Raw genomic sequence first — 24,257 nt, 5'->3', positions numbered from 1 at the left:
TCATCACTACCGTGTCTCGCCACCTTGGCCTGGATGAGGGCAAGGTTCTTGGCAGTCTGGTGAAGTACACTTCCAAGCAAGGGATTTGGGATGGACATGCAATATGGCAGTCGTGCCAACATATCTCATCAGCCACCTGGTGGAAGGGACTTTGTGGATCTGAGGTTCTTTCCCATGTTGCTTCCATCATCCTCCAATTCCCACCAACATCAGCCGCCTCAGAGCGCAACTGGTCGTTGTTTGGGAACACACACACACCAAAGCACGACCAATACAAGGGTTGAAAAATTGGTGGCCATCTGGGCAAATTTTAGGCTTTTTGAGCAAGGTTGGAAAGTGACAGTGAAGATGAGGCCTCAGAGTCTGATGTTCAAGAGGTGGACATTGAGGAGGTCCAGGGAGAAGACATGGAAGCCTGAGAGGAAGACAACCAAAGCTTTAGTTTCTAGACTATCATTTTACAGATGTATGTTGAAAACGTTTTTTGGGAGATGCGATGGATCACTGGGGATCATTCAATATTCCCTTTTGTTGTTGTTCAGTGAAATCATCCCATGTGAAGAGTCAACTCATTTAATTAAAGTTCAAATCGTAACTAAATTGTTTGAAAAAATTTATATTGGAAGGATTTAATCATTTGCAATTGTCTACTTATGATAAGGTAAAATGTTTTTGTTTCTGTCTCCATATATGGTAAATATATCCAATGCAAAAAAAAAACATCTACATTTAAATTTTATTAATATGAATTTGCATATGTTTCCATTAATTCCCATATATTCCTGTTAATTCCCACGGAAAGTTTCCACGTCTGAATATTCCCCAAAATGTGCAACCCTAGTCACTGCAACCTTAAAGGCCCTCAGTGATGTCCCCTCTGTCCTTGACTATAAGGAATAATGTACTGCTATTTTTATTGACTTGGCCAAAGCTTTTGATACGGTAGAACATTCCATTCTTGTGAGTCGGCTAAGGAGTATTGGTGTCTCTGAGGGGTCTTTGGCCTGGTTTGCTAACTCCCAAAGACTGCAATGTGTAAAGTCAGAACCCCAAGGCTCGATCCTAGGCCCCATGCTCTTCTCAATGTACATCAACAGCATAGCTCAGGCAGTAGGAAGCTCTATCATCTATTTATACTCAGCTGGCCCCTCCCTGGATTTTGTGTTAAATGCTCTAAAACAAAAGCTTTCTTAGTGTCCAACAAGCTTTCTCTGCCCTTAACCTTGTTCTGAACACCTCCAAAACAAAGGTAGTGTGGTTCGGTAAGAAGCAACCCTCATTCTCCACATACACCACCTGTTCTGCCGGTCACATTCTGTTAAAGGTCCCCAAAGCACACACATCCCTTGGTGTCTCTTCCTTTCAGTTCGCTGCAGCTAGTGACTGGAACGAGCTGCAAAAAAAACTCAAACTGGACCATTTTAGCTCTATATTCAAAGACTCAATTATGGACACTCTTACTGACAGTTGTGGCTGCTTCACGTGATGTATTGTTGTCTCAACCTTTTTGCCCTTTGTGCTGTTGTTTGTACCATGTTTTGTGCTGCTACCATGTTTTGTTGTTGTCCTAGGTCCCTCTTTATGTAGTGTTGTCTTAGTTCTCTCTTTATGTAGTGTTGTCCTAGGTCCCTCTTTATGTAGTGTTGTCCTAGGTCCCTCTTTATGTAGTGTTGTCTTAGTTCTCTCTTTATGTAGTGTTGTCCTAGGTCCCTCTTTATGTAGTGTTGTCCTAGGTCCCTCTTTATGTAGTGTTGTCTTAGTTCTCTCTTTATGTAGTGTTGTCTTAGTTCTCTCTTTATGTAGTGTTGTCCTAGGTCCCTCTTTATGTAGTGTTGTCTTAGTTCTCTCTTTATGTAGTGTTGTCTTAGGTCCCTCTTTATGTAGTGTTGTCCTAGTTCTCTCTTTATGTAGTGTTGTCCTAGGTCCCTCTTTATGTAGTGTTTTCTTAGGTCTCTCTTTATGTAGTGTTGTCTTAGTTCTCTCTTTATGTAGTGTTGTCTTAGTTCTCTCTTTATGTAGTGTTGTCTTAGGTCTCTCTTTATGTAGTGTTGTCCTAGGTCTCTCTTTATGTAGTGTTGTCTTAGTTCTCTCTTTATGTAGTGTTGTCCTAGGTCTCTCTTTATGTAGTGTTGTCTTAGTTCTCTCTTTATGTAGTGTTGTGGCATCTCTCTTTATGTCGTGTTGTCCTAGGTCCCTCTTTATGTCGTGTTGTCCTAGGTCCCTCTTTATGTAGTGTTGTCTTAGTTCTCTCTTTATGTAGTGTTGTCTTAGTTCTCTCTTTATGTAGTGTTGTCTTAGGTCTCTCTTTATGTAGTGTTGTCCTAGGTCTCTCTTTATGTAGTGTTGTCTTAGTTCTCTCTTTATGTAGTGTTGTGGCATCTCTCTTTATGTCGTGTTGTCCTAGGTCCCTCTTTATGTCGTGTTGTCCTAGGTCCCTCTTTATGTAGTGTTGTCTTAGTTCTCTCTTTATGTAGTGTTGTCTTAGTTCTCTCTTTATGTAGTGTTGTCTTAGTTCTCTCTTTATGTAGTGTTGTCTTAGTTCTCTCTTTATGTAGTGTTGTCTTAGTTCTCTCTTTATGTAGTGTTGTCTTAGTTCTCTCTTTATGTAGTGTTGTCTTAGTTCTGTCTTTATGTAGTGTTGTCTTAGTTCTCTCTTTATGTCGTGTTGTCTTAGGGCTCTCTTTATGTAGTGTTGTGGTGTCTCTTTATGTAGTGTTGTCCTAGGTCCCTCTTTATGTAGTGTTGTCTTAGGTCTCTCTTTATGTAGTGTTGTCTTAGTTCTCTCTTTATGTAGTGTTGTCTTAGTTCTCTTTATGTAGTGTTGTCTTAGTTCTCTCTTTATGTAGTGTTGTCTTAGTTCTCTCTTTATGTAGTGTTGTCTTAGTTCTCTCTTTATGTAGTGTTGTGGCATCTCTCTTTATGTCGTGTTGTCTTAGGGCTCTCTTTATGTAGTGTTGTCTTAGTTCTCTCTTTATGTAGTGTTGTCCTAGGTCCCTCTATGCAGTGTTGTCATAGGTCTCTATGTAGTGTTGTCTTAGGTCCCTCTTTATGTAGTGTTGTGGCTTCTCTATGTAGTGTTGTCTTAGGTCCCTCTTTATGTAGTGTTTTCTTAGGTCTCTATGTAGTGTTGTCTTCTCTTTATGTAGTGTTGTCTTAGGTCCCTCTCTATGTAGTGTTGTCTTAGTTCTCTCTTTATGTAGTGTTGTCCTAGGTCTCTCTTTATGTAGCGTTGTCTTAGTTCTCTCTTTATGTAGTGTTGTCTTAGGTCCCTCTTTATGTAGTGTTGTGGCGTCTCTCTTTATGTAGTGTTGTGGCTTCTCTATGTAGTGTTGTCTTAGTTCTCTCTTTATGTAGTGTTGTCTTAGTTCTCTCTTTATGTAGTGTTGTCCTAGGTCCCTCTTTATGTAGTGTTGTCTTAGGTCTCTCTTTATGTAGTGTTGTCTTAGTTCTCTCTTTATGTAGTGTTGTCTTAGTTCTCTTTATGTAGTGTTGTCTTAGTTCTCTCTTTATGTAGTGTTGTCTTAGTTCTCTCTTTATGTAGTGTTGTCTTAGTTCTCTCTTTATGTAGTGTTGTCTTAGGTCTCTCTTTATGTAGTGTTGTCCTAGGTCTCTCTTTATGTAGTGTTGTCTTAGTTCTCTCTTTATGTAGTGTTGTGGCATCTCTCTTTATGTCGTGTTGTCCTAGGTCCCTCTTTATGTCGTGTTGTCCTAGGTCCCTCTTTATGTAGTGTTGTCTTAGTTCTCTCTTTATGTAGTGTTGTCTTAGTTCTCTCTTTATGTAGTGTTGTCTTAGTTCTCTCTTTATGTAGTGTTGTCTTAGTTCTCTCTTTATGTAGTGTTGTCTTAGTTCTCTCTTTATGTAGTGTTGTCTTAGTTCTCTCTTTATGTCGTGTTGTCTTAGGGCTCTCTTTATGTAGTGTTGTGGTGTCTCTTTATGTAGTGTTGTCCTAGGTCCCTCTTTATGTAGTGTTGTCTTAGGTCTCTCTTTATGTAGTGTTGTCTTAGTTCTCTCTTTATGTAGTGTTGTCTTAGTTCTCTTTATGTAGTGTTGTCTTAGTTCTCTCTTTATGTAGTGTTGTCTTAGTTCTCTCTTTATGTAGTGTTGTCTTAGTTCTCTCTTTATGTAGTGTTGTCTTAGTTCTCTCTTTATGTAGTGTTGTCTTAGTTCTCTCTTTATGTAGTGTTGTGGCATCTCTCTTTATGTCGTGTTGTCTTAGGGCTCTCTTTATGTAGTGTTGTGGTGTCTCTTTATGTAGTGTTGTCCTAGGTCCCTCTATGTAGTGTTGTCTTAGGTCTCTATGTAGTGTTGTCTTAGGTCCCTCTTTATGTAGTGTTTTCTTAGGTCTCTATGTAGTGTTGTCTTAGTTCTCTCTTTATGTAGTGTTGTCTTAGTTCTCTCTTTATGTAGTGTTGTCTTAGGTCTCTATGTAGTGTTGTCTTAGGTCTCTCTTTATGTAGTGTTGTCTTAGTTCTCTCTTTATGTAGTGTTGTCTTAGGTCCCTCTTTATGTAGTGTTGTGGCGTCTCTCTTTATGTAGTGTTGTGGCTTCTCTATGTAGTGTTGTCTTAGTTCTCTCTTTATGTAGTGTTGTCTTAGTTCTCTCATTATGTAGTGTTTTCTTAGTTCTCTTATGTAGTGTTGTCTTAGTTCTCTCTTTATGTAGTGTTGTCTTAGTTCTCTCTTTATGTAGTGTTGTCTTAGTTCTCTCTTTATGTAGTGTTGTGGCATCTCTCTTTATGTCGTGTTGTCTTAGGGCTCTCTTTATGTAGTGTTGTCTTAGTTCTCTCTTTATGTAGTGTTGTCTTAGGTCTCTCTTTATGTAGTGTTGTGGTGTCTATGTAGTGTTGTCCTAGGTCCCTCTTTATGTAGTGTTGTCTTAGTTCTCTCTTTATGTAGTGTTGTCTTAGGTCTCTCTTTATGTAGTGTTGTCCTAGGTCTCCTTTTATGTAGTGTTGTCTTAGGTCTCTCTTTATGTAGTGTTGTCTTAGTTCTCTCTTTATGTAGTGTTGTCTTAGTTCTCTCTTTATGTAGTGTTGTCTTAGGTCTCTCTTTATGTAGTGTTGTGGTGTCTCTTTATGTAGTGTTGTCTTAGTTCTCTCTTTATGTAGTGTTGTCTTAGGTCTCTCTTTATGTAGTGTTGTCCTAGGTCTCTCTTTATGTAGTGTTGTCTTAGGTCTCTCTTTATGTAGTGTTGTCTTAGTTCTCTCTTTATGTAGTGTTGTCTTAGGTCTCTCTTTATGTAGTGTTGTGGTGTCTCTTTATGTAGTGTTGTCCTAGGTCTCTCTTTATGTAGTGTTGTCTTAGGTCTCTCTTTATGTAGTGTTGTCTTAGTTCTCTCTTTATGTAGTGTTGTCTTAGGTCTCTCTTTATGTAGTGTTGTGGTGTCTCTTTATGTAGTGTTGTCCTAGGTCCCTCTTTATGTAGTGTTGTCTTAGTTCTCTCTTTATGTAGTGTTGTCTTAGGTCTCTCTTTATGTAGTGTTGTCCTAGGTCTCTCTTTATGTAGTGTTGTCTTAGGTCTCTCTTTATGTAGTGTTGTCCTAGGTCCCTCTTTATGTAGTGTTGTCTTAGTTCTCTCTTTATGTAGTGTTGTCTTAGTTCTCTCTTTATGTAGTGTTGTCTTAGTTCTCTCTTTATGTAGTGTTGTCTTAGGTCTCTCTTTATGTAGTGTTGTCCTAGGTCCCTCTTTATGTAGTGTTGTCTTAGTTCTCTCTTTATGTAGTGTTGTCTTAGTTCTCTCTTTATGTAGTGTTGTCTTAGTTCTCTCTTTATGTAGTGTTGTCTTAGGTCCCTCTTTATGTAGTGTTGTCCTAGGTCCCTCTTTATGTAGTGTTGTCTTAGGTCTCTCTTTATGTAGTGTTTTCTTAGGTCTCTCTTTATGTAGTGTTGTCTTAGGTCTCTCTTTATGTAGTGTTGTGGCTTCTCTATGTAGTGTTGTCTTAGTTCTCTCTTTATGTAGTGTTGTTGTCTCTCTTGTTGTGTTGTGTGTTTTGTCCTATATATTTATTTTTAATCCCAGTCCCCTATCCCCGCAGGAGGCCTTTTGCCTTTTGGTAGGCCGTCATTGTAAAGAAGAATTTGTTCTTAATTGACTTGCCTGGTTAAATAAAGGTTAAATAAATACAATAAAAAATAAAGCAGAGACAATCAAGATCCATTTTGCCAAAATATTTTTTTGGGGGGGTGGGGGGGAAATGGTGCCCCTTGTGTGCACTTCCGGTAATCCCATATTACCCCAGTATGCTACAGAAACGGTATGAAAATATGGATACCTCCTAAACCTACTGTAAGGACTGACCTGTGAGGTGATGCTTTTTTGAATGAGCAAACTGTACCGTTTTTATATTTCCAGGATATCTGAGGAGATATCAACCTCCAGCCCTGATCCCATTTCAGAACAGATCACTTTGACAATGTGGTATTTGAAGGACAGAGGAGGGCGTTTTGTCATTGGGCCGGAGACTGGAGGCAGACTGTATCACATGAGATCAGAGGGTGGCAGCACCACTCCTTACAATCACACACAACACACACACACACACACACACACACAAAAAACACACTCACACACAACACACACTCGCTCACACCGCCTCAGTGACTTGGATGTATGTTTGTACAAGACCAAAGTATGTCTTGTCCTCTCCTGCTTAGAATATGAAATCACTGTAGAATAGAATGAGAATAAATGAGGATTGTGGCTTAAGTAGCTGCTATTGAAATTTGCTGTTTTCTTTCGTTTTTTTTATTATTTTTTTACGGTGAAAGGAATCTGTAGTACTGCAGCTGGCTCGGGGCATCCGAGTGGAGGGTTGGTGGGGATCATATTACCAACATTCAATTGAAATGGAAAAAAAACCCGCTGATTTCATTTATCTTTCCTCTCATTTTGAAATGACTGACAAGGGAAGGTTTTACAGATGCATTTCATATGTGATTTTCAGAATTCTAGATTTTAGATTATGATTTTTGATCTGTCCCTTTTTTTTTTTTCTGACATTTTCTTGAAATATTTTAAATAATTTGTTTATAGGATTGGCTTTTCAGAATTTCAAACTGTTCTTCGAAACAATAAAGAGAAGGATTCCCTCATTTGTACACCTGGAACATTTGAGTTTGTAGCTTGTTTTGAGAACAGGGTACAGAGCTGGGGAAAAAAAAAAAACCCAAGGTCACCATTTTATTAATCTGTGGTAGGCAGCGAGCTCCTGGAGACGGAGTTAAAAACATGGCCCCGCCATGTAACACAGCTACAATAACACAGCTACATTAACTAGAATGTCTCTCAAAGTTTCTTTGACGGAGTGTGCAGAATAAACCCGTAATATAATGAGAAAGGAGAGGATTTGGCAGTGACTTGTTGAAACCCCGGGTGTCCTGTGTCCTCTGGTGGTGGTGTGGTTGGGTTTGTGTCCCAAATGGAACCCTATTCCCTATATAGTGCACTACTATAGACCAGAGCCCTATTCCCTATATAGTACACTAATTTAGACCAGAGCCCTATTCCCTATATAGTGGACTACTATAGACCAGAGCCCTATTCCCTATATAGTGCACTACTATAGACCAGAGCCCTATTCCCTATATAGTACACTACTTTAGACCAGAGCCCTATTCCCCTATATAGTGCACTACTTTAGACCAGAGCCCTATTCCCTATATAGTGCACTACTATAGACCAGAGCCCTATTCCCCTATATAGTGCACTACTATAGACCAGAGCCCTATTCCCTATATAGTGCACTACTTTAGACCAGAACCCTATTCCCTATATAGTGCACTACTATAGACCAGAGCCCTATTCCCTATATAGTGCACTACTTTAGACCAGAGCCCTATTCCCTATATAGTGCACTACTATAGACCAGAGCCCTATTCCCTATATAGTGCACTACTTTAGACCAGAGCCCTATTCCCTATATAGTGCACTACTATAGACCAGAGCCCTATTCCCCTATATAGTGGACTACTATAGACCAGAGCCCATAGGGAATAGTGCACTACTTTAGACCAGAGCCCATAGGGAATAGTGCACTACTTTAGACCAGAGCCCATAGGGAATAGTGCACTACTTTAGACCAGAACCCATAGGGAATAGTGCACTACTTTAGACCAGAGCCCATAGGGAATAGTGCACTACTTTAGACCAGAGCCCATAGGGAATAGTGCACTACTTTAGACCAGAGCCCATAGGGAATAGTGCACTACTTTAGACCAGAACCCATAGGGAATAGTGCACTACTTTAGACCAGAGCCCCTATCGAGTCATCGCCTGACTTCATCTGATCACTCATTAACTCTCTCTGTGTGTTTATGGGTTTCTTACAGGAAGCAGGCAGCAGACTTTTACACCGAACATCAGACAAAGTCTTTCTTCAAGTGAGTCCTTCCTGTGTAAATTATTAGCCTCGTCTTCTCTCTGTGTGAGCAGAGCGACCAGGGGCTTGTTTTCAAGGAGGCTCCAAGGGTCAACTAACCAGTAACCACCGATATTAACAGTCTCTATGACATTTATTGCGCTGGCATTGGGGTTGACATTTGAACAGAAAATGACCTTTTAAATCGAGAGAATTTAGAAGTAGTTTCACCTACACATTTCATCTGAATAATTCAACATTTCTGTGGTGTATTCTTAACCTTTAAAAAAAATGTGACCTTCAATTACATCTTCCACACCGTCTGAGTTACATCTTCCACACCGTCTGAGTAACATCTTCCACACCGTCTGAGTAACATCTTCCACACCGTCTGAGTTACATCTTCCACACCGTCTGAGTTACATCTTCCACACCGTCTGAGTTACATCTTCCACACCGTCTGAGTTACATCTTCCACACCGTCTGAGTAACATCTTCCACACCGTCTGAGTAACATCTTCCACACCGTCTGAGTAACATCTTCCACACCGTCTGAGTAACATCTTCCACACCGTCTGAGTAACATCTTCCACACCGTCTGAGTAACATCTTCCACACCGTCTGAGTAACATCTTCCACACCGTCTGAGTAACATCTTCCACACCGTCTGAGTAACATCTTCCACACCGTCTGAGTAACATCTTCCACACCATCTCATTAGTAGTTTATTGGAGATTCCATTAAAGGTTATGTTGCTGAAAGTGTTACTCTCTCACATCCAGAGCTGACAGTGTTTTATTGGACTTTTTTTATGCAATGTATTTATTTATTTATTTAGCAACCTGGTGCAGTTTATGACCTCTGGCCCTGTGGTTGCCATGGAGCTAATGGGCGACGAGGCAGTGTCCGTGTGGAGAAGGATTCTGGGCCCCACTGACTCGGGCGTAGCACGGAAAGAGGCCCCACCAAGCCTCAGAGCTCAGTTTGGCACAGATGGCACCAGAAACGCTGGACATGGGTCTGATTCACTGGCTTCAGCAGCAAGAGTAAGTCATTATAGTAGTGAGAACAGGAGAAGGCCTAGTACTGAGCCCTGGGGGACACCACTACTGAGACATTATAGAGGACCTAGTACTGAGCCCTGGGGGACATCAGTAGTGAGACATTATAGAGGACCTAGTACAGAGCCCTGGGGAACACCAGTAGTGAGAACAAGAGAGGACCTAGTACAGAGCCCTGGGGAACACCAGTAGTGAGAACAAGAGAGGACCTAGTACAGAGCCCTGGGGGACACCAGTAGTGAGAACAAGAGAGGACCTAGTGCAGAGCCCTGGGGGACACCACTACTGAGACATTATAGAGGACCTAGTACAGTGGCCTGTGGGACACCAGTAGTGAGACATTATAGAGGACCTAGTGCAGAGTCCTGGGGGACACCAGTACTGAGACATTATAGAGGACCTAGTGCAGAGCCCTGGGGGACACCAGTACTGAGACATTATAGAGGACCTAGTGCAGAGCCCTGGGGGACACCAGTACTGAGACATTATAGAGGACCTAGTACCAAGCCCTGGGGGGACACCAGTACTGAGACATTATAAAGGACTTAGTGCAGAGCCCTGGGGGACACCAGTACTGAGACATTATAGAGGACCTAGTGCAGAGTCCTGGGGGACACCAGTAGTGAGACATTATAGAGGACCTAGTACTAAGCCCTGAGGGACACCAGTAGTGAGAACAGGAGAGGACCTAGTACCAAGCCCTGGGGGACACCAGTAGTGAGAACAGGAGAGGACCTAGTACATAGCTCTGGGGGACACCAGTAGTGAGAACAGGAGAGGACCTAGTACCAAGCCCTGGGGGACACCAGTAGTGAGAACAGAAGAGGACCTAGTACCAAGCCCTGGGGGACACCTGTAGTGAGAACAGAAGAGGACCTAGTACCAAGCCCTGGGGGACACCTGTAGTGAGAACAGGAGAGGACCTAGTACATAGCCCTGGGGGACACCAGTAGTGAGTAATGCTTTGTTCTTCTGTTTAGGAGCTGGAGTTTTTCTTCCCATCCACAGCGGGCCATGGTCCCGCTAACACGGCCAATTGCACAGACTGTGCCTGTTGCGTCATCAAACCTCACGCTATATCAGAAGGTAAGTTAGCCATCTTTGTTTCATATGGAACCTAGCCTTACTCTTCACAAGTACATATTCATTTTCTCTCAACCCTATGACAAGTTTTCTTGTATACTATACCCTTCAATTATACTTGCGTTATGGCTATTTTGTGTAGTACTTTGAGTGCCTAAAATATAAAAACCTCACTGTCAATAACCATTCAGATAGAGGCCTAAAATAGTACTTGGCTGAAGGAATGTAGCCTACAATAACGTTGCCAATTTGCAATTACTTTGCCAACTTAGTTTAACTCCTCAACAGCCTGTTATCCAGAGAAGTGACTTGGCCAGGCTGCTGGTGTAAAATCCTTACCTGCCATTAAACCCTGGTTCTTATATAACTGCTAACCCCCTTCCTTTCTTACCCTGCTGCTGTTATACTTTGATGGGTTTGCGTCGCGCACAAACCCCAGCGCACATTGTAACCAACCTTCCCATTGTCCTGATCCCTGTTGGAGCAGGGAGAGAGCGTACGGATAGAACACTGACCTGTGAAATAAAAAAATCTTCTGGTCTGGTGTTGAGTACTGACACGTTGGACTGACTGGGCTGGTGTTGAGTACTGAGACATTGGACTGACTGGACTGGTGCCGAGTACTGAGACATTGGACTAAGCTATGGACTGACTGAGGAGAGAACTAGAGTATCTGATTAGATGTATAGGAGTCTGAATTCAGAGCCTAAACAACACTGGCAGACGGTTCACTGTTCACGGCGTTGAGCAGATTGGACGTTTCTGTTGGAGAGGAATGCTCTGCTCTCTCTGTTGGAGAGGAATGCTCTGCTCTCTCTGTTGGAGAGGAATGCTCTGCTCTCTCTGTTGGAGAGGAATGCTCTGCTCTCTCTGTTGGAGAGGAATGCTCTGTTCCTCTGTTGGAGAGGAATGCTCTGCTCTCTCTGTTGGAGAGGAATGCTCTGCTCTCTCTGTTGGAGAGGAATGCTCTGCTCTCTCTGTTGGAGAGGAATGCTCTGCTCTCTCTGTTGGAGAGGAATGCTCTGTTCCTCTGTTGGAGAGGAATGCTCTGTTCCTCTGTTGGAGAGGAATGCTCTGTTCCTCTGTTGGAGAGGAATGCTCTGCTCTCTCTGTTGGAGAGGAATGCTCTGCTCTCTCTGTTGGAGAGGAATGCTCTGCTCTCTCTGTTGGAGAGGAATGCTCTGCTCTCTCTGTTGGAGAGGAATGCTCTGCTCTCTCTGTTGGAGAGGAATGCTCTGTTCCTCTGTTGGAGAGGAATGCTCTGTTCCTCTGTTGGAGAGGAATGCTGTGCTCTCTCTGTTGGAGAGGAATGCTCTGCTCTCTCTGTTGGAGAGGAATGCTCTGCTCTCTCTGTTGGAGAGGAATGCTCTGCTCTCTCTGTTGGAGAGGAATGCTCTGCTCTCTCTGTTGGAGAGGAATGCTCTGCTCTCTCTGTTGGAGAGGAATGCTCTGTTCCTCTGTTGGAGAGGAATGCTCTGCTCTCTCTGTTGGAGAGGAATGCTCTGCTCTCTCTGTTGGAGAGGAATGCTCTGTTCCTCTGTTGGAGAGGAATGCTCTGTTCCTCTGTTGGAGAGGAATGCTCTGTTCCTCTGTTGGAGAGGAATGCTGTGCTCTCTCTGTTGGAGAGGAATGCTCTGCTCTCTCTGTTGGAGAGGAATGCTCTGCTCTCTCTGTTGGAGAGGAATGCTCTGCTCTCTCTGTTGGAGAGGAATGCTGTGCTCTCTCTGTTGGAGAGGAATGCTCTGCTCTCTCTGTTGGAGAGGAATGCTCTGCTCTCTCTGTTGGAGAGGAATGCTCTGTTCCTCTGTTGGAGAGGAATGCTCTGTTCCTCTGTTGGAGAGGAATGCTGTGCTCTCTCTGTTGGAGAGGAATGCTCTGCTCTCTCTGTTGGAGAGGAATGCTCTGCTCTCTCTGTTGGAGAGGAATGCTCTGCTCTCTCTGTTGGAGAGGAATGCTCTGCTCTCTCTGTTGGAGAGGAATGCTCTGTTCCTCTGTTGGAGAGGAATGCTCTGCTCTCTCTGTTGGAGAGGAATGCTCTGCTCTCTCTGTTGGAGAGGAATGCTCTGTTCCTCTGTTGGAGAGGAATGCTCTGTTCCTCTGTTGGAGAGGAATGCTGTGCTCTCTCTGTTGGAGAGGAATGCTCTGCTCTCTCTGTTGGAGAGGAATGCTCTGCTCTCTCTGTTGGAGAGGAATGCTCTGCTCTCTCTGTTGGAGAGGAATGCTCTGCTCTCTCTGTTGGAGAGGAATGCTCTGCTCTCTCTGTTGGAGAGGAATGCTCTGCTCTCTCTGTTTACGGATGTGTCTCTCTGATTTTGGTTGTTTCTAAAGAGCGCTGTCAGTAATGTCCCATATGTACAGTCGTGGCCAAAAGTTTTGAGAATGACACAAATATTAATTTCCACAAAGTTTGCTGCTTCAGTGTCTTTAGATATTTTTGTCAGATGTTACTAAGTGTCTTTTATTGACAATTACATGAAGTTGATGCAAATATTTGAGTCAATATTTGCAGTGTTGATCCTTCTTTTTCAAGACCTCTGCAATCCGCCCTGGCATGCTGTCAATTAACTTCTGGGCCACATCCTGACTGATGGCAGCCTATTCTTGCATAATCAATACTTGGAGTTTGTCAGAATTTGTGGGTTTTTGTTTTTCCACCTGCCTCTTGAGGATTGACCACAAGTTCTCAATGGGATTAAGGTCTGGGGAGTGTCCTGGCCATGGACCCAAAATATCGATATTTTGTTCCCCGAGCCACTTAGTTATCACTTTTGCCTTATGGCAAGGTGCTCCATCATGCTGGAAAAGACATTGTTCATCACCAAACTGTTCCTGGATGGTTGGGAGAAGTTGCTCTCGGAGGATGTGTTGGTACCATTCTTTATTCATGGCTGTGTTCTTAGGCAAAATTGTGAGTGAGCCCACTCCCTTGGCTGAGAAGCAACCCGATACATGAATGGTCTCAGGATGCTTTACTGTTGGCATGACACAGGACTGATGGTAGCGCTCACCTTGTCTTCTCCGGACAAGCTTTTTTCCAGATGCCCCAAACAATCGGAAAGGGGATTCATCAGAGAAAATGACTTTACCTCAGTCCTCAGCAGTCCAAACCCTGTACCTTTTGCAGAATATCAGTCTGTCCCTGATGTTTTTCCTGGAGAGAAATGGCTTCTTTGCTGCCCTTCTTGACACCAGGCCATCCTCCAAAAGTCTTCGCCTCACTGTGCGTGCAGATGCACTCACACCTGCCTGCTGCCATTCCTGAGCAAGCTCTCTTCTGGTGGTGCCCCGATCCCGCAGCTGAATCAATTTTAGGAGATCTTGATGATCCGATAAATGGCTGATTTAGATGCAATCTTGCTGGCAGCAATGTCCTTGCCAGTGAAGCCCTTTTTGTGCAAAGCATTGATGACGGAACGTGTTTCCTTGCAGGTAACCATGGTTGACAGAGGAAGAACAATGATTCCAAGCACCACCCTTCTTTTGAAGCTTTCAGTCTGTTATTCGAACTCAATCAGCATGACAGAGTGATCTCCAGCCTTGTCCTCGTCAACACTCATACCTTTGTTAACGAGAGAATCACTGACATGGTGTCAGCTGGTCCTTTTTGTGGCTGGGCTGAAATGCAGTGGAAATGTTTTTTTGGGGGGGGATTCAGTTCATTTGCATGGCAAAGAGGGACTTTGCAATTAATTGCAATTCATCTGATCATTCTTCATAACATTCTGGAGTATATGCAAATTGCCATCATACAAACTGAGGCAGCAGACTTTGTGAAAATTAATATTTGTGTCATTCTCAAAACTTTTGGCCACGACTGTACAGTACTTCTGGGTGAGTCACTCAGGCCACAGGCTTCACCAGGGCCCCACTGAGCTCACAGTTTGACATAGTCTTAACACACACACACACACACACACACACACACACACACACACACACACACACACACACACACACACACACGGATTCTGTCTATGACAAACAATCCACACACACAGACACACAACACAGCCTCTTCCCCCTCAGGAGAATGAAAATATTTGGCATGGGGCCTTCAGATCCTGAAAAAGATTTACAGCTGCACCATCGAGAGCATCTCGACTGGCTGCATCACTGCTTGGTATATACCAGTACATCATATCCTGGACTTCTATATCAGGTGGTGTCAGAGGATGGTCTGAAAATAGCCGAAGATTCCAGCCACCCACACTACTGAGTTCCACAAAACACACACATTCACATACACAACACAACACAACACACACACACACACATACCGACAACACAAACACTTTTTACTCTGTTCTTTATTTTACGCTATCCTTTTTACGCTATCCTGATGGCTAGTCACTTTACCCTGCCTTCATGGATACATCTACCTCAAATACCTTATTATTATCTATCCTGATGTCTAGTCACTTTACCCTGCCTTCATGTTCATATCTACCTCAAATACCTTATTATTATCTATCCTGATGGCTAGTCACTTTACCCTGCCTTCATGTATACATCTACCTCAAATACCTTATTATTATCTATCCTGATGCCTAGTCACTTTACCCTGCCTTCATGTTCATATCTACCTCAAATACCTTATTATTATCTATCCTGATGCCTAGTCACTTTACCCTGCCTTCATGTACATATCTACCTCAAATACCTTATTATTATCTATCCTGATGTCTAGTCACTTTACACTGCCTTCATGTACATATCTACCTCAAATACCTTATTATTATCTATCCTGATGTCACTTTACCCTGCCTTCATGTACATATCTACCTCAAATACCTTATTATTATCTATCCTGATGTCACTTTACCCTGCCTTCATGGACATATCTACCTCAAATACCTCTCCACATTGATCTGGTACTTCCTGTATATATCTCCACATTGATCTGGTACTTCCTGTATATAGCTCCATATTGATCTGGTACTTCCTGTATATAGCTCCATATTGATCTGGTACTCCCTGTATATAGCTCCACATTGATCTGGTACTTCCTGTCTATAGCTCCATATTGATCTGGTACTTCCTGTATATAGCTCCATATTGATCTGGTACTCCCTGTATATAGCTCCACATTGATCTGGTACTTCCTGTATATAGCTCCATATTGATCTGGTACTTCCTGTATATAGCTCCATATTGATCTGGTACTGGTACTTCCTGTATATAGGTCCACATTGATCTGGTACTTCCTGTCTATAGGTCCACATTGATCTGGTACTTCCTGTATATAGCTCCACATTGATCTGGTACTTCCTGTATATAGCTCCACATTGATCTGGTACTCCCTGTATATAGCTCCACATTGATCTGGTACTTCCTGTCTATAGCTTCATTCTTGTGTATTTTATACCTCTTGTGTTACTATTTTTATTATTATATATATATATATATATATTTTTTTTTAACTCATCATGGTTGGGAAGTGCTCATGAACAAGCATTTCACGGTTAAGTCTACACCCGTTGTTTTCACCGGAATAAAATGTTTATTTTTTGTTTTTTTTATACACTGTACCTGCACAATCCCACTCCGTCGACTATGCCACATTCCAATACGGATCAAACCAAACAAGGTACTAAAATAAACCCCTGTCAGTCAGACTCTGCTGATTCCCAGAGGATCAGAGCCTCTTTAGATTCAGCAGTCGAGGGATGTGGAGCGTGACTGTTTTGGTTTTACAGCAGCAGTCGGAGCCTCCAATAACAACTAATAACAGGGATGAGAGAGAGGAGCTGTAGGTTAGTCATGTGATCAAGTGTTTTAGTAATACTATAAAACATTTTATATAAAATAAAAAAAAAGTGAAGTAGAATAAAAACAGGATGAATAGATATATATATATAGAATACGATATAGGAAGCTATGTACAGTTCCAGGGTCAGTTCGAATCATCGCGAATCGCGAATAATCGCACCAAATGTTGTCACCTTCTCACCAAGCTGCTTGGCGATGGTCTTGTAGCCCATTCCAGCCTTGTGTAGGTCTACAATCTTGTCCTGACATCCTTGGAGAGCTCTTTGGTCTTGGCCATGGTGGAGAGTTTGGAATCTAATTGATTGATTGCTTCTGTGGACAGGTGTCTTTTATACAGGTAACAAACTGAGATTAGGAGCACTCCCTTTAAGAGTGTGCTCCTAATCTCAGCTCGTTACCTGTATAAAAGACACCTGGGAGCCAGAAATCTTTCTGATTGAGAGGGGGTCAAATACTTATTTCCCTCATTAAAATGCAAATCAATTTATAACATTTTTGACATGTGTTTTTCTGGATATTTTTTCACTGTTGAAATAAACCTACCATTAAAATTATAGACTGATCCTTTCTTTGTCAGTGGGCAAACGTACAAAATCAACAGGGGATCAAATACTTTTTTCCCTCACTGTATAGGGGGAAGGAGACAGGGATAATGGAGTGATGGAGGTAGATATGTATAGGGGGAAGGGGACAGGGATACTGGAGTGATGGAGGTAGATATGTATAGGGGGAAGGGGACAGGGATACTGGAGTGATGGAGGTAGATATGTATAGGGGGAAGGGGACAGGGATACTGGAGTGATGGAGGTAGATATGTATAGGGGGAAGGGGACAGGGATACTGGAGTGATGGAGGTAGATATGTACAGGGGGAAGGGGACAGGGATACTGGAGTGATGGAGGTAGATATGTATAGGGGGAAGGGGACAGGGATACTGGAGTGATGGAGGTAGATATGTATAGGGGGAAGGGGACAGGGATACTGGAGTGATGGAGGTAGATATGTATAGGGGGAAGGGGACAGGGATACTGGAGTGATGGAGGTAGATATGTATAGGGGGAAGGTGACAAGGCAACAGGATATAAGATAAACAGAGTATCAGCAGTATGTGGGTGTATAGAGTCAGTATAATTGTATGTACAGTGGTGTTTTAAACAGTTTTTAAAACGTTAACTATGTTTACTCCTTTTTCAGAGGTGTTTTTAAACCGTCTTCAGAAAGTTCTTATATTGTTCGGGTACCAAACCACGGTCTTGTTATTACAGCCTAGATATTGAAACATTTTGAATGTTTTGTTCACAGTGGAAATAGTGATACTATTACTGGGCATGCTGTGTACTATTATTCCTGCGGTTTGTAACCACACGTTGCAGTCCGTACCAGCGTTCCTTTCTTTCTGTTGTGGGAGGGGGAGGGGGGAGGTTCTCTTTCTACACTGTTCAACCAATCCACTAACTGTGGAGGAGGAGTTAAGATGGCGTGTCTCCTTGTTAACGTCCAAAAGTGTCACAGGCTCTCTTTTCCATTTCCCCTGAAAACCCGGTGCGTCAGGTTGTTTTACAACCCTGCCGAGGGTTGTTTCTAAGTAACAGCCTGCCTGCCAAAAACATAGTAATGCCTGTAGGAAGCTAACCAGTACTGATCTGGCTCTGGCTGGTTCAAAGCACTGGCAGCGCACGGGGTGAGCAGAACGGAGCAGAGCAGAGCAGAGTAGGGCAGAACGGAGCAGAGCAGAGCAGAGTAGGGCAGAACGGAGCAGAGTAGGGCAGAACGGAGCAGAGTAGGGCAGAACGGAGTAGAGTAGAGCAGAGTAGGGCAGAAGAGAGCAGAGTAGGGCAGAACGGAGCAGAGTAGAGTAGAGCAGAGCAGAGTAGGGCAGAAGAGAGCAGAGTAGGGCAGAAGAGAGCAGAGTAGGGCAGAACGGAGCAGAGTAGGGCAGAACGGAGCACAGTAGGGCAGAACAGAGTAGAACGGAGTAGAGTAGGGTAGGGCAGAACAGAGCATAGTAGGGTAGGGCAGAACAGAGCATAGTAGGGTAGGGCAGAACGGAGCAGAGTAGGGCAGAACGGAGCAGAGTAGGGCAGAACGGAGCAGAGTAGGGCAGAACGGAGCAGAGTAGGGTAGGGCAGAACAGAGTAGAGTAGGGTAGGGCAGAACAGAGTAGAGTAGGGCAGAACGGAGTAGAGTAGAGTAGGGCAGAACGGAGTAGAGTAGGGTAGGGCAGAACAGAGCAGAGCAGAGTAGGGTAGGGCAGAACGGAGCGAGCAGAGTAGGGTAGGGCAGAACGGAGCGAGCAGAGCAGGGCAGAACGGAGCGGAGCAGGGCAGAACGGGGCGGAGCAGGGCAGAACAGAGCGGAGCAGAGTAGGGCAGAACAGAGCGGAGCAGAGTAGGGCAGAACAGAGCGGAGCAGGGCAGAACAGAGCGGAGCAGAGCAGGGCAGAACAGAGCGGAGCAGGGCAGAACAGAGCAGGGCAGAACAGAGCGGAGCAGAGTAGGGCAGAACAGAGCGGAGCAGAGTAGGGCAGAACAGAGCGGAGCAGAGTAGGGCAGAACAGAGCGGAGCAGAGTAGGGCAGAACAGAGCGGAGCAGAATAGGGCAGAACGGAGCAGGGTAGGGCTGAACAGAGTAGGGTAGGGCAGAGTAGGGCAGAACGGAGCAGAGTAGGGCAGAACGGAGCAGAGTAGGGCGGAGCAGAGTAGGGCGGAGCAGAGTAGGGCGGAGCAGAGTAGGGCAGGGCGGAGCAGAGTAGGGCAGGGCGGAGCAGAGTAGGGCAGGGCGGAGCAGAGTAGGGCAGAGCGGAGCAGAGTAGGGCAGAACAGAGTAGAACGGAGTAGAGTAGGGCAGAACGGAGTAGAGTAGGGCAGAACGGAGCAGAGTAGGGCAGAACGGCGCAGAGTAGGGCAGAACGGAGCAGAGTAGGGCAGAACGGAGCAGAGTAGGGCAGAACGGAGCAGAGTAGGGCAGAACGGAGCAGAGTAGGGCAGAACGGAGCAGAGTAGGGCAGAACAGAGTAGAGTAGGGTAGGGCAGAACTGAGTAGAGTAGGGTAGGGCAGAACAGAGCAGAGTAGGGTAGGGCAGAACGGAGCGAGCAGAGTAGGGTAGGGCAGAACGGAGCGAGCAGAGTAGGGTAGGGCAGAACGGAGCGAGCAGAGTAGGGCAGAACGGAGCGAGCAGAGTAGGGCAGAACGGAGCGAGCAGAGTAGGGCAGAACGGGGCGGAGCAGGGCAGAACAGAGCGGAGCAGAGTAGGGCAGAACAGAGCGGAGCAGAGCAGGGCAGAACAGAGCGGAGCAGAGCAGGGCAGAACAGAGCGGAGCAGAGCAGGGCAGAACAGAGCGGAGCAGAGCAGGGCAGAACAGAGCGGAGCAGAGCAGGGCAGAACAGAGCGGAGCAGAGCAGGGCAGGGCGGAGCAGAGCAGGGCAGAGCGGAGCAGAGTAGGGCAGAGCGGAGCAGAGTAGGGCAGAGCGGAGCAGAGTAGGGCAGAACAGAGTAGAACGGAGTAGAGTAGGGCAGAACGGAGCAGAGTAGGGCAGAACGGCGCAGAGTAGGGCAGAACGGCGCAGAGTAGGGCAGAACGGCGCAGAGTAGGGCAGAACGGAGCAGAGTAGGGCAGAACGGAGCAGAGTAGGCGGAACGGAGCAGAGTAGGCGGAACGGAGCAGAGTAGGCGGAACGGAGCAGAGTAGGGCGGAACGGAGCAGAGTAGGGCGGAACAGAGCGGAGCAGAGTAGGGCGGAGCGGAGCAGGGCAGAGCGGAGCAGGGCAGAGCGGAGCAGGGCAGAGCGGAGCAGGGCAGAGCGGAACAGAGCAGGGCAGAACAGGGCAGAGTAGGGCAGAACGGAGCAGAGTAGGGCAGAACGGAGCAGAGTAGGGCAGAACGGAGCAGAGTAGGGCAGAACGGAGCAGAGTAGGGCAGAACGAAGCAGAGTAGGGCAGAACGGAGCAGAGTAGGGCAGAACGGCGCAGAGTAGGGCAGAACGGCGCAGAGTAGGGCAGAACGGCGCAGAGTAGGGCAGAACGGCGCAGAGTAGGGCAGAACGGCGCAGAGTAGGCGGAACGGAGCAGAGTAGGCGGAACGGAGCAGAGTAGGCGGAACGGAGCAGAGTAGGGCGGAACGGAGCAGAGTAGGGCGGAACGGAGCAGAGTAGGGCGGAACAGAGCGGAGCAGAGTAGGGCGGAGCGGAGCAGGGCAGAGCGGAGCAGGGCAGAGCGGAGCAGGGCAGAGCGGAGCAGGGCAGAGCAGAGCAGGGCAGAGCGGAACAGAGCAGGGCAGAACAGGGCAGAGTAGGGCAGAACGGAGCAGAGTAGGGCAGAACGGAGCAGAGTAGGGCAGAACGGAGCAGAGTAGGGCAGAACGAAGCAGAGTAGGGCGGAGCAGAATAGGGCAGAACGGAGCAGAGTAGGGCGGAGCGGAGTAGGGCAGAGCAGAGTAGGGCAGAGCAGAGTAGGGCAGAGCAGAGTAGGGCAGGGCAGAACGGAGCAGAGTAGGGCAGAACGGAGCAGAGTAGGGCAGAACGGGACAGAGTAGGGCAGAGCGGAGCAGAGTAGGGCAGAACGAAGCAGAGTAGGGCAGAACGAAGCAGAGTAGGGCAGAACGGAGCAGAGTAGGGCAGAACGGAGCAGAGTAGAGCAGAGCAGAGCAGAGTATTTAAAATAATATATATATATATATATATATATATATATATACATATATATTTAACCTTTATTTAACTAGGCAAGTCAGTTAAGAACAAATTCTTATCTTCAATGACGGCCCACCTTGGCCAAAACCAGACGACGCTGGGCCAATTGTGCACCGCCCTATGAGACTCTCAATCACGGCCGGATGTGATACAGCTTGGATTCGAACCAGGTACTGCAGTGAGATGCACTGTCGGGGCTTGCACTGAGATGCTGTGCCTTAGACCGCTGTGCATCTCGGGAGAGTAGAGTAGAGTAGCAGGGCAGCCTTTCATGAGGATGTTATTAGTAGAGTAGAGTAGCAGGGCAGCCTTTCATGAGGTTGTTGTTAGTAGAGTAGAGTAGCAGCCTTTCATGAGGTTGTTGTTAGTAGAGTAGAGCTGCAGCCTTTCATGAGGTCGTTGTTAGTAGAGTAGAGCTGCAGCCTTTCATGAGGTTGTTATTAGTAGAGTAGAGCTGCAGCCTTTCATGAGGTTGTTATTAGTAGAGTAGAGCTGCAGCCTTTCATGAGGATGTTATTAGTAGAGTAGAGCTGCAGCCTTTCATGAGGTTGTTGTTAGTAGAGTAGAGCTGCAGCCTTTCATGAGGTTGTTGTTAGTAGAGTAGAGCTGCAGCCTTTCATGAGGATGTTATTAGTAGAGTAGAGCTGCAGCCTTTCATGAGGTTGTTATTAGTAGAGTAGAGCTGCAGCCTTTCATGAGGTTGTTGTTAGTAGAGTAGAGCTGCAGCCTTTCATGAGGTTGTTGTTAGTAGAGTAGAGCTGCAGCCTTTCATTAGGTTGTTGTTAGTAGAGTAGAGCTGCAGCCTTTCATGAGGTTGTTGTTAGTAGAGTAGAGCTGCAGCCTTTCATGAGGTTGTTGTTAGTAGAGTAGAGCTGCAGCCTTTCATGAGGTTGTTGTTAGTAGAGTAGAGCTGCAGGGCAGCCTTTCATGAGGTTGTTATTAGTAGAGTAGAGCTGCAGGCTTTCATGAGGTTGTTATTAGTAGAGTAGAGCTGCAGCCTTTCATGAGGTTGTTATTAGTAGAGTAGAGCTGCAGGCTTTCATGAGGTTGTTGTTAGTAGAGTAGAGTAGAGTAGAGCTGCAGCCTTTCATGAGGTTGTTATTAGTAGAGTAGAGCTGCAGCCTTTCATGAGGTTGTTATTAGTAGAGTAGAGTAGAGCTGCAGCCTTTCATGAGGTTTTTATTAGTAGAGTAGAGCTGCAGCCTTTCATGAGGTTGTTATTAGTAGAGTAGAGCTGCAGCCTTTCATGAGGTTGTTGTTAGTAGAGTAGAGTAGAGCTGCAGCCTTTCATGAGGTTGTTGTTAGTAGAGTAGAGCTGCAGCCTTTCATGAGGTTGTTATTAGTAGAGTAGAGTAGAGCTGCAGCCTTTCATGAGGTTGTTGTTAGTAGAGTAGAGCTGCAGCCTTTCATGAGGTTGTTGTTAGTAGAGTAGAGCTGCAGCCTTTCATGAGGTCGTTATTAGTAGAGTAGAGTAGAGCTGCAGCCTTTCATGAGGTTGTTGTTAGTAGAGTAGAGTAGAGCTGCAGCCTTTCATGAGGTTGTTATTAGTAGAGTAGAGTAGAGCTGCAGCCTTTCATGAGGTTTTTATTAGTAGAGTAGAGCTGCAGCCTTTCATGAGGTTGTTATTAGTAGAGTAGAGCTGCAGCCTTTCATGAGGTTGTTGTTAGTAGAGTAGAGCTGCAGCCTTTCATGAGGTTGTTGTTAGTAGAGTAGAGCTGCAGCCTTTCATGAGATTGTTATTAGTAGAGTAGAGCTGCAGCCTTTCATGAGGTCGTTATTAGTAGAGTAGAGCTGCAGCCTTTCATGAGGTTGTTGTTAGTAGAGTAGAGCTGCAGCCTTTCATTAGGTTGTTGTTAGTAGAGTAGAGCTGCAGCCTTTCATGAGGTTGTTATTAGTAGAGTAGAGCTGCAGCCTTTCATGAGGTTGTTATTAGTAGAGTAGAGCTGCAGCCTTTCATGAGGTCGTTATTAGTAGAGTAGAGTAGAGCTGCAGCCTTTCATGAGGTTGTTGTTAGTAGAGTAGAGTAGCAGGGCAGCCTTTCATGAGGTTGTTGTTAGTAGAGTAGAGTAGCAGGGCAGCCTTTCATGAGGTTGTTGTTAGTAGAGTAGAGCTGCAGCCTTTCATGAGGTTGTTATTAGTAGAGTAGAGCTGCAGCCTTTCATGAGGTTGTTGTTAGTAGAGTAGAGCTGCAGCCTTTCATGAGGTTGTTATTAGTAGAGTAGAGCTGCAGCCTTTCATGAGGTCGTTATTAGTAGAGTAGAGCTGCAGCCTTTCATGAGGTTGTTATTAGTAGAATAGAGCTGCAGCCTTTCATGAGGTCGTTATTAGTAGAGTAGAGCTGCAGCCTTTCATGAGGTTGTTATTAGTAGAGTAGAGCTGCAGCCTTTCATGAGGTTGTTATTAGTAGAATAGAGCTGCAGCCTTTCATGAGGTCGTTATTAGTAGAGTAGAGCTGCAGCCTTTCATGAGGATGTTATTAGTAGAGCTGCAGCCTTTCATGAGGTTGTTATTAGTAGAGTAGAGCTGCAGCCTTTCATGAGGTCGTTATTAGTAGAGTAGAGTAGAGTAGAGCTGCAGCCTTTCATGAGGTTGTTGTTAGTAGAGTAGAGTAGCAGGGCAGCCTTTCATGAGGTTGTTGTTAGTAGAGTAGAGCTGCAGCCTTTCATGAGGTTGTTGTTAGTAGAGTAGAGCTGCAGCCTTTCATGAGGTTGTTATTAGTAGAGTAGAGCTGCAGCCTTTCATGAGGTCGTTATTAGTAGAGTAGAGCTGCAGCCTTTCATGAGGTCGTTATTAGTAGAGTAGAGCTGCAGCCTTTCATGAGGTCGTTATTAGTAGAGTAGAGCTGCAGCCTTTCATGAGGTCGTTATTAGTAGCTCTGGGTTCTAGTCTGAGATCACTATCGGGGAAGGTGGATTACTCTATCACTGTGTCTGTAATATTCCTCACAGGAATTGAACAAGTGGATTAGCTAATAGGTTACAAAAAAAATCCTTCCTCTAGTCTCTTGTGGCTTTTCTAGTTTCCTCTATTCAGGTAGCAGAATCATAGACATGGTGAAGAGAGACACAGAGGCTTGTTTAGGTTGGAGATAACGCCGTGAACAATGGGAACCTTACAGTTCCACTGTACTGGATAGGCAGCCTGCCAGAGATACAACACTTCTCTTTAACCTATCCTCGCCCCACTCCCTCCTTGAACAAAGTCCACATGATTACTGGAACACCATGCGGAGACAGACCACGCCTTGGCTCTAAGGCCGGACTCAGACCCTGCATCCCAAACGGCACCCTATTCCCTATG

The 24,257-nt window shown here is 45.1% G+C and overlaps 1 protein-coding gene across 3 annotated transcripts in view; it reads left to right on the top strand.

Moving 5' to 3' along the window:
- nme7 (NME/NM23 family member 7) overlaps positions 1-24,257 on the top strand; it is a 102,128-nt gene that overhangs the window by 17,804 nt on the left and 60,067 nt on the right. For all 3 annotated transcript variants that reach the window (XM_045696635.1, XM_045696636.1, NM_001141095.1), the window contains 3 exons: positions 8,328-8,378; positions 9,195-9,402; positions 10,398-10,503. In XM_045696635.1, the coding sequence (XP_045552591.1) occupies positions 8,328-8,378; positions 9,195-9,402; positions 10,398-10,503 (365 nt within the window). The remainder of the gene's footprint in view (positions 1-8,327; positions 8,379-9,194; positions 9,403-10,397; positions 10,504-24,257) is intronic.

The sequence above is a fragment of the Salmo salar genome, chromosome ssa16 (genome assembly GCF_905237065.1).
Source record: "Salmo salar chromosome ssa16, Ssal_v3.1, whole genome shotgun sequence".
Taxonomy (NCBI): Eukaryota; Metazoa; Chordata; class Actinopteri; order Salmoniformes; family Salmonidae; genus Salmo; species Salmo salar.
Note: the sequence above shows the minus strand (reverse complement) of the source record. Positions and strands in the feature narration are given on the sequence as shown.